Raw genomic sequence first — 10,570 nt, 5'->3', positions numbered from 1 at the left:
TTTTCTTCCCCTAACTGCCACAAAAGCATGTCAACTATATGCTTCCCCTGTACAACTGGTTATATTAGAGAAGTACAGGTAGGGAAAGAGGAAATCTGAGAGATTAAGCATAGGGCCTAAAGAGCTTGAGCATTTGCCCAAAACGATGGCTACATCATTCTACTGGACTCAGTTTATTTGGTTATACTAAGATTTACACACTTCCCATTTTTCAGATGCAGTTGGTTTGTGAGGAAAGTCAGATGAATGATAGAACTTTTTTAAAAAAACTAATTTCTTTGAGTATCTGAGGACAATACAATGAGTACTTCTGTAATCCTGTTATATTGTACATTAAAGTAATAAGGAAATAGTGTCCGAAAAGCCATTTAGCAAGAAAATTTTTTATTGATAGAAAAGCAAAACAAAATTTTCATGAATTGTAATATCTGTTTTATTATGTTTCTCAGATATACTCATGTTCAAAAATCAGTTTTTCTGTTGTTGTTCTTGTTGTCATCATTATTGTTAATCTCTCTATAAAAACAACCCAATGAAATCACAAGTCCCTGCCTCAGATAGGACCACCTTGATAAGACATTGTCCCCGATTAAAGTTAATTTAACTCTTATTCTTAGCTAAGCATTGCTGCATGGCACCAATTGTATTCTTAGGTTGGTGACATTAGTAAGTATTGATATCAAGCCATCAAAGTTGTTTCTCAAATGTTACCAAACAAATCAAAAACCAAATCAGAATCAGAGTAAATCATTATTTAATCCAATGATTAAATACACCTCTAGAGAGAGGTCAGTTCTTTCTCATGTGAGCCAATTATCTACAAGCCACAATCATTAGTTCCAACAAAGGATGGCCCAGGTAAGTGGCTTTTCAGTTTCAAATTCAAAGTTCAGATTCATGTGGGAGTGGACCTGAGGAGTTTGGCCAGATTAGATTAAAGTTCCTGGTTCTAATTTAACCTGCAACTTTCACATAATATCAGCTGGCAATTGCTCAACTGTCACCCACAGGAATGGATTTAAAGCATAAGTCTGCACAATGGAAAAACTGGAATTTTAAACATTATCTAATTAATTCAAGTGATATAGATAGAAACAATGGAAAAGTCAGATGCCAAAGTTTGTAAAACTAATTTGTCCATATTTTCCAGAAACTACTTATCAAACTAAACATATAATGGTCATATTTTTACTTTACCTTTAGCTATGTAAATATGTTTTATTTCCACACAACATACGGATTGAAAATAAAAAAAAAATGAGCAACAATCCAGGTTTGCAGTCTAGGTAGTCCTAAACCTCTTCTAGATATTTTTGCTTTCCATCTAGATATTTATACCAATAGATACGGTCATAAATTCATTATCATCACTACATTTGAGTCACTACCTACAAAAGGAAGCTTATCTAATTACCAATTCCCGAACCCACCAGGACTCTCCCCTTTCATTAAATAAAGAGAAAGTCATTCAGATTTGACCCCAGAGAAATAAGTACATGCATATACCTGACTTCTCAGTATCCTCTCTGGATAAGAGGATGGAACAACTATTTGGTTTCCATCTCATTCTTGTAATGGCAGAAAAGAGAATACAAAAAGTCTATTGTAAATTTGTACAAAATGTATGCATATATAAATACATATCTATGGGTGTATATAAATTCTAAAGACGATTATATTCATCTACATCTTTAAGATTCAGAGTCCCATACAGTTGACATAATGGTATTCTCTCTCCAATTTTCTCATTTTTAAAAATAATAAGAATCAAGCATGCCACCTTATTAATACTGAATAGCAAGTGCAGAAGTTGAGCTATAGCAATTTATAGCAAAGGGATTTGAAGCAATTAGTTTGACGGGACATCAGTGAATAAAATCTTTAAAATAAATTTAGCTTTTTCCAGGTTGCCATTTGTTTCATATACATGAAATCCAAAATGCCCTCTTGGTAGCATCCCAAACTCCTTAGGCTGTCAATTGAGCTCTATAAGAAGCAATGCTTTAAACAGAGTCTGTGCAAATTGCTTGGATATGTGCTTCTTGCAATAATTTGGTAGGATGGCATTGCTAGAATTTCATGTAATTCTCTCTCTCATAAAGAGTCTCAGGTGATAACACCAGAAGCTTAGGGTTCTGAGTATATTAAACTCAGCATGAAATTTGACTCACAAACTACATTATTTTTACACAAAGCAGTATTAAAAATATTAAGCCATAGTCGATTAATGGAGAAAGTCACACATATTTAAAAGTGCACAATAAAACATGTTATAGATGTGTGCCCATATTTAGAGGTATCAGGTATTTTTAAAAACAATACATATAATGTTTTTATTTCTTTTGTTTCTTCCATTCCTTTGGGGGGAAATTACATAAGACAATTTCATAATTACCCCTAGAGTGCACAGGTTGCTCCTTGGAGGGGGATTATTATTGCATGCCTTGAATGCACTATGATTCATAAGGCAAGAATGTATGAGTGGCTTCAGCACCAAGGAAATGGAATCATCATCCAGCATTGCTCACAACAGAACATCTTATTGCTTTAATAAAATGGGGAATTATTCACTGTAAGAAGTGCACCAAATAAGGGGAGAAAGTAATATTTATGCAGTTAATGTAGCTCTTTGGAAATGAAGAAACTCCTTTCTGAGTCCCTGATTCTACTCAAATTTCAAGTCCAAAAGTCTTTCTATAATAAGGTATTAAAGAGCTACAGCCAGATGAGGGTGATCTACAAAAATTAATGGACTTTCTTCTTCACAGTGCCTTAGTCATTCTGATATACAATGTGTAACTCTGATGCACTAAAGGATTCCCTAGTGGCCTGAGGGAGTTAATGCACTCTTTCACCTATTACTAGGAAGTGACTAAGGCACTGGGGAGAATCTGGTTCATTGTTTAATATATTGTACCCAAAGATTATACCTGGTCTTCCTAATATTATCACATGGCATGCTTAAACAATGATCCTCTGTGCTTCAGGAAAGGACTCAAGTGAATATCTAATGGGTGATTAGAATTAAACTTGTTAAATTATTTTTATAAAAGATGCAGACTGAGCTTGGGCAATTTAATGGATGACTTAAAACCTCAGAGGCAACATTTTCTCTGGGAAAAAGCACATATGCCTGGAATCAAGACAAAGGCCCTAGAACTACTGGTTACTTGGGAGAGGGATGTACTTAGTGGCACCGTTGCCTTACTCCCTGCAGGTTAGTAAGGGCTCTCTTAGTTGATCTTTATGTTGAACATTCTCATTCATATATTTTCCAAATGTCTGAATAGCTGTTAAGAATTTGTTTCCAAGAAAAGATGCCACTGCATATAATTAAAACTGTAATATGCTTCTGGTTCCCACTATCATCAATCCAAGGGAAACGAAGTGGTAAATAACCATAGGTGGACTCCCTTTCTAGCATACTTGCCTGGCATTAGAAGAGAGAAGAAAAGAAATTGATCTTCTTCTCTCACTTTCTTTTTTATTCTATCTTTCTTCATGTATTCATTGAAGCTGGGTGAGCCAGACTCACAGAGAAAGGGAATCCTTTCTTTCCCATGTCTCAGATGCAAGCACAGATATCTAAGTAAACAAGTTGCATTTTTATCCTACAAGTAGTTATGGGTTTAACTTCTCTTGAAATTTGCATGTCCTGTCACCCAAATTGCCCAACATCCCCACCAGTCTCACCTCCAGACACAGACAGTGCAAGCAAATAAGCACACTACTGCCTCCAGGTGGTAATTGCATGCAGGGAGGACTACAAGCACTGTTTAAATATTAACCATGTTTAATAGATGGCATTTCTGCACATCCATTATTTGTTTGTTTTCTCTTGTGGTTGTTTCTGTTATTCACAAAAGAAAAAAAGAAAACATATGTGTTATTTTTTTTTATAACAGTCTACTACAGAGTAAGATACAAAAGAACACTTCTGGAAACAGCAGAAGCCAGGCCTACACTACTGAATTTCTCATCCAGTGATAACCATTATACCAACAGCTGGAAATTAAGAACAAGAATATACAGTTTGGAGGACTAAGAACAGAACTATAGTTTGCTTCTGTATTTGGTACCAATATAATAAATATATAACAAAGGTGCACTTGTTCTAAAAATGAAACATTCTGATTTGGTTATATACTGCATTTTCAGTACTGGACATCACCTAATACTTTTGTTTGTTTTTTTTTTTTTTACAAAAAAGTAACTTATGCAATATCTAATATTAAGAAAACCGATAGTACACACAAACCCGATTGTAGAAAAAGAAAGAAACTAACAAAAAACTAAAATAGTCACTTTCCAGAAAGCCCCTCCTTCGCCTGCACAAACAAGGAAAATAACCATTTCGGTGAGGCCGTTTCAACACCAGAACTGGCTGAACAGCCACGTCGAAGGTGTACAGGTGGGGGCGGGGCAGGGAGCTAACACAGTCGATATTTTTACAATAATTTAAGCATTTTTAATGTATTTATGGTCGGCTAGTGAGGAACATATCTAAAAGTAAATTAAAACGCCTAGTCTTGGAAAAGGGAATGGTTAATTAAGGGATGACAAGAGGAATGACTGGAGAGCGGTACCTGTCATAATCATTTTTCTGGGACTGTCTCTGTGGCCTCTGGTAGTCCTGGTGCTTAATGTAGACGTTTTTTTTTTATAAGATACTATTGCCTGAGCCTGGCTGAGGGTGGGAATGGGGAGAGGAGAGAAGCTGAAGGGAAAGTGAAAGCCTGGGGGTGGGGGGAGGGGAAGGAAGGTAACTGAACCTTAACCTGACAGCTATGTACAAGACACAGGGCCCCCTCCACTCTCTTTGCTCCGGGGTCAATGCCTGTTATATAGTATTTGGTAGCTTGTGCGGTTTCTCCTCCTCATTGTGGGGGGCACAGGGTGGAGAGGAAGGACGCATCCTTCATTGACAATGAGAAATTATGTGATTTGTCATGCGCTTGGATCGTGTTATTAGTATTGTAATTATTATAAATATTAATAATAAAGTATTATTATCAGCGTTATTTCTTCTTCCGAGACTTTCCTTGCCCAATATTTACAAATACCGCACAGTGCCTCGGCGGAGGAGAAACAGTACGGGGAGGGCAGGGAGGGCAGGAAGGAAGGAAGGAAGAGGAAAGAGAGACCAGAGGAAAGTGAAAGGGGAAGGACAGGGGAAAAGCGAGGACGGCAAAGGCGCTGGAAACAAGAAAGGGGAGAGGTGAGGGGCTAGACAATCAGGACAATACCACCGTTTGCAAAAGGCCCTCGCCAGGTGTGTCCAAACAAGAAGAGGATGAGTGTGCTCCTTGCGGACTGGGGGCCGGTGGTGGAGGCGGAGGAGCATAGGGATCTTGGCAGGGAAGGCCAGGGGACAAAGAGGAGGAGGACACTTTGGAGGGGTCGCAGAAAACGGAGTCCTGGGGTTGCCTCTCCAGCCGGGTTTCTTTTACGTGGGTTGGGGCCTGGCCACCGGCCGGGGGCAGGCCCCTGCCACCACGGTTGCCGCTGCAGTGATCCCTCTCGTATTCCTCCTGAGCCCTCTGCATCTTCCGCTTCTTCATCCTACGCTTGTGGATGTGGAAGGTGGAGAGGGACAGCACGATGAGGCAGAAGATGAGGGTGACCAGGACAATCAGCACCAGCGTGGAGGAGAAGGACTGGAAGAGCTGCTGTCCCACCTGCGTAATGCAGGTACCGCCACCGCCTGCGCCCGGGCCCTGGGCACTCGCGCTGCCGCTGGCGTTGGGGGAAGCAAAGGTCCGGTTGAGGAGACACGGCGGCAGTGCCAGCCTCAGCTCCTTGGGCGCCCTGGCACTCATCGGCGCTGGGCTGGGAGGGGCCGGGCCCACCAGACTTCCACTCTTGGGCGCACTGTTCCCACCGGCCAAGAAGAGGACGGAGCCCACGCCACCCAAAACTGCTCCCTGGTGTGGGAGCGTTTGCGCACGAGCGAAGGACTGAGGGAGCCACTGCGGGCAAGCAAGCCGTCAGTGAAAGCGAGCGGTACCCAGGATATCCTCTCCGGACCCGCTCGAACGCCTGTCCGAGCGCCTTTTTCCTTTGCCAAGGCACCAGGCTGCAAAGAGAACAGGCTTAGTTAGGATCCCTGTCGCTGCTCAGGGGAGTGCGGAGGGACAAGAAGGATCCGCGCAACTGCAAAGCAGCCCTCCAGGCACCCGACCTCGGCGGACACTGCCCATCTTCTCCGCAGCCAAAGGACCCCAACCCTCTCGCCCCTGGCCGCTCACCCGAGCCGCCAGCCTGGGCTCGCGCCACTATCTGGGAAGGGGTCTGCGCCGGCACCGAGGAGACGAGGATTACTCAGCAGATAAGGCAGACTCTGCTCCCTCCACAACTTTCTGATTACAACAGACACGCAGTCGCCTGGGAGCGCGGTCCCTGCTTTCCAGAGCGCCGCCTCTGCTCTTTACTGCACCCTCTCAGTGATTGTCTTCACCAGGATCCTACCCTTCCCAGCACCCGCCCCCGGTTGCCCAGCGGCTCTGGGTATGCAGTTCGCCCTTCCTTTCCCTCCACCTCCCGAATCTCCCTTTCCAGACGGCGTCAGATCCCTTAAGTCCCATTTCCAAGGCGGGTCGCTGGCACCACATCCCATTCCGCCTCTATCCACCGCCACCGCTGACGCGCAGGGTCGCGCTCTATCCCTTTTCCATTCTTCTTTCCTGGTACCTCCCCACCACCAAAAAAAGCAGCTGAAGCATCTCTCGGCTAAAGCACATCCTGCAAACGCCCATTCTCCCCATCTCTCTGTGCCCCCTACTTGACAGTATCCTTCTTTCTGGGGGGGTGGGGGCTGGGAGCTGGAAATAAAAGAGGGAGGGTACCCGCCTGCAAAGTTTGGGGAACCGACCTTCTCTCTGGCCTTCCCAGACCCAGCCCGAGGGTCCCGAGACTCTTCCCCGGGACCAGCGCCAGGTAGACCCGCAGCGAGCAGCAGAGCTTTCCTTGCCGCCCTCAAGAGGCGGCTGCAAACTGTTGCACTGCGGAGCAGCGAGGCGGCCCGCGAGCCGGGGCTGGGCCGGGCCAGGGGCCGAAGCTGCAGCCGGGGGTGTCTGCGCAGGCCGCCGGGTCTGCCTACCCACTCATGCCTGGCCACCCTGCCGCCCGGCCGCCCAGAGCCTTTAGCGGCACCGTGCTCTTACCTGGGGCTGCCACTGGCTGTAGGGAGGGAGCCCCGCGGCGCGGCTGCAGTGGCAGCTGCGGAAGGCACGGAGTGAAGGGGCCAGAGACCAAGCCGCGCTGCCGCCGCTACCGCTGCCGCTTTGGGGAGCTGAGCTGGCAGCCTATTGCCAGAGAGGCCGGTGACGTCAGGCAGCCACCGCCAGGGCTCCAAGCCACCCCCTAGGCCCCCACCCCACCCTCATACCCCAACATCTTGTCCTGGCAGAGCCAGCCTCTGCCACACACGTTCTCAGTTTCCTGCCCGGGGGCCGTGAGCAGCCCCCGACTCGCACCCTATGAGCAGCCCACCTTCCAAACTCCTGTATCTAGGAAGGGTTGAAGCTTCAGTTCTCTCTGGCTGCATTATTCCTCACCCTCAGCCCTTCGCACTTGGTCCCAGGAATACATTTTTACACTCTAGAAATCCATCTCTTCTCGGGCCACACATCTGATTTTTCTCCCCCAGCTGCTGAGATTCACCCCTCTCCTCAGTCTCACTGATGTTGGCCTGGTTCTGAACAGAAATTGCGTATGAGAGAGTTGTGAGGGGCATTACCTGAAATACAAACCTGAACATGTATTTAACATCAAATAACCCAAATTAACTCTTTTCCTTTTCACTGGAGTCTCCAACTTATCTTTCACTCCACCTGACCCATGTCCTTCCTCTATTTCTTCACCCGCTCATCTTCCAGCCCAAGACCCACTCAGTGCATGAAACACTCCTATTCAAAAAAGACACTCGTGAGCACACACAGCACACACAAGGCTTACACAGGAGGTACATGAAAAAATCACTCAAAGGAGTGCAGAGGTGAACTGCTCTATGACAATTCTCAGTACTGTGCCTCTTACAGAAATACCTCTTCATTGGCCTTTGCTGTCTTGTAAAGCATTGCCTTAGAACTTCCTGAAAGAGTCGTATCAGCCTGCAGGAATATGGACAAAGACTAATCAACTATTGGGAGTTGATTGGGAGAACATAAAGTGTAGCCTTCAAAATGAACTATTCTCGTTTTTCCAGTGGAGAAGCCAGCTTGAAACAGCACATAAAATCGGTGTAGGGTCTTAGAAGGTACTTGTGTCTTACTAAATGGGCATTTCCTTCTTCCCTCCTGGTCTTGTATTCTTCCTAGAGTTGAGTCTAACACAGTAACTGTGCAATAATTAACTTGCTAATATGTCTTATTCCCATTATGCATCAGAATTGAGAGATAACAGGAATGATTGACTTCCACCTATGTAGTTGTATTTGCAAGCAGAGGGTTTTGCAAGAAAGAGAGTTTGACGTGGGGAGGAAATGTTGTTTGTTTGTGATCTCGGTGGGGGGCCCTCCCTCTGACCCTGTGTTCTATCAGGTCTTACTCCAACTATTCCTTATATAGAGAAATAAATATACTATTGCTAAAAAAAAAATCTGTTCCCATTTATTTGAATGAAGGTCATCAGCTTTTTTTCATAATTGCCTCAATGTTTTTTTTAAAAGTATCCCTATGTAAGTGAATAGTTCAGTATATGCTGAATAATGCATGATTGCTCAGAGCACAAATTGATGTCCTTGGCTGCCAGAGTCACAGTTAATGATAGACAATGACCCCAATGCTGGCTTAGCTTTCCTGCCTGGAATGAGGGCACCTAATGCCCTGCAAAAGCCACCTGCCACATTTAGATGTCCTGGCTTTGATGGACTAAGACATGGAATAGTGAGAGCCTTGTTTTACTGTGATCACAAAGTGAGACTTAACCATTGACATCTGACATACAATATTCCATTTCTGTATGCTCACTTTGCTCCTAAAAAGTTGAGTCTAAACATTTTGTAAAGCAAATCCAATTCTGAATACTTCAAAAAAGGAGCTGGCTATTTAAAGAGACACTTTAGAAAAAAACTGTCTTGTAAAGCAAAGAATCTTTACATAATTGGACTTAACTCTCACTAGTCTGTTTTCTAGACTTGGAAAAATGAGTTACTGGGTTTTCCCAGGGAGAAACATACATGCTTTTACAATACATTGTAATGGGATGACAATATTTATGTAATGGGATTCCTTTTGCAGGCCAGGCTTTTAGGACATGTGATGAGCTTGCCATTATTCTTATTCTTTTGTTATAAATAATAACTGTCTTTTATATGAGGAGTGCTAAAAGTGTCTGCACAATTTGACACAACTTCTTGGTCTTAGAGAACTTGCAGTCTACAGCAGATGAATGTGATCCACAAGACAATGGTGTTTAACTGAAAATGTCTTGAGTAGATTAAAGACATCAATTTTCAGGTCTTAATCCCAGCACACTTTTCTTCTTTTTTCTTTCAAGAAGAAGAGGCTGTAGGTTCATAATTTGTTCTTACTCAGAGAATGAATGTGCTAAATACATAGACTTGGATGTCACTGGGTAGTGCAATTCAAGCCCCAGAAATAGCAGTGACAGCAAGAATTGATCCCACTGAGTTGCTTTATGATTTTGGCACATCTAGCACAATGGCAAGGCCTCTTCCAGACAGCAGATTGTCACTGTTTTTGCCACCAGATTCTCAAGCCATATTTCTAAGAGTGGAGAACCAAGAAGCCTCTGAAATTCCCAGGTTCTTCCCTTGTGATGGGAAAGTCCCTCTGGACTCAAGCACATTCCACATATTCAGTAACATTTAATACTTGCTGTCAAGTTTGATGATCTTTAGCTAGCTTAGAGAGAAGTGCCACGTGGGTACCTGGTACAACAATCCACAAACTCATTGAGTCAACAACAACAATAAATACTGCCATTACTATTATTATTATTATTATTATTTACAAAATACCTATTATGAGCCAGGCTGTACTAAACTTTCTTTATATTGGCACTAATGCTCAACATAACCCTGCAAGGTTATATTTTGCCAAAATACAAAATAATTTATTTATTCATTTATTTACTTATTTGCTCAACAAAAATGTTTAAGTACCTGCTATAGGTCAAGTGAGAAAACTAAAGCTCAGAATAGCTATAGCCTATGCCCAAGTTACTTACCAGTAAGTATATTATTGGGATTAAACCCAAGGAAACTAATTCCAAAATTAGTATTTTTTGAGGACTAATCGTCCCTCTCTCTCTCACACACATACACACATACATCTTTATTTCTATCTCTATTTTGATTTTATCTCTATCTACTTCTGATTGGGGAAGTGTAAACAAATAAAACTAGAGAAAAAAACAGAGCTCTTTGATTCAAGCACAGAAGAGGGAATGGAAGGCCTCTTTGATCAACCCCACCAGTGGTTTATCAGATGCTCCACACACTGATAAAGGACTGAGCAGAGTCCAGCTTAGAAACTTCTTCACTGCATCGGATCACTGAGGCAGGCCATTCCTTACCACAGTGCAGCACGATATATGCCAGGGATTA

At 43.3% G+C, this 10,570-nt stretch overlaps 1 protein-coding gene across 1 annotated transcript; it reads right to left on the bottom strand.

Moving 5' to 3' along the window:
- Nucleotides 1-4,824: 4,824 nt before the first annotated feature.
- CUNH11orf87 (chromosome unknown C11orf87 homolog) lies at nt 4,825-7,212 on the bottom strand. The gene is made up of 2 exons (XM_054592264.1): nt 7,164-7,212; nt 4,825-6,076 (listed from the first exon to the last, which is right to left on the bottom strand). Exon 2 carries the CDS (start codon nt 5,817-5,819, stop codon nt 5,235-5,237), a length of 585 nt encoding a protein of 194 aa, XP_054448239.1. The 5' UTR covers nt 5,820-6,076; nt 7,164-7,212; the 3' UTR covers nt 4,825-5,234.
- Nucleotides 7,213-10,570: the final 3,358 nt, after the last annotated feature.

Source organism: Pteronotus mesoamericanus, unplaced genomic scaffold (genome assembly GCF_021234165.1).
Source record: "Pteronotus mesoamericanus isolate MK-2021 breed Mesoamerican mustached bat unplaced genomic scaffold, CSHL_Meso_final scaffold_36, whole genome shotgun sequence".
Classification (NCBI taxonomy): Eukaryota; Metazoa; Chordata; class Mammalia; order Chiroptera; family Mormoopidae; genus Pteronotus; species Pteronotus mesoamericanus.
The sequence above is the reverse complement of the archived record's forward strand: the minus strand, read 5'-3'. Positions and strand labels throughout refer to the sequence as shown.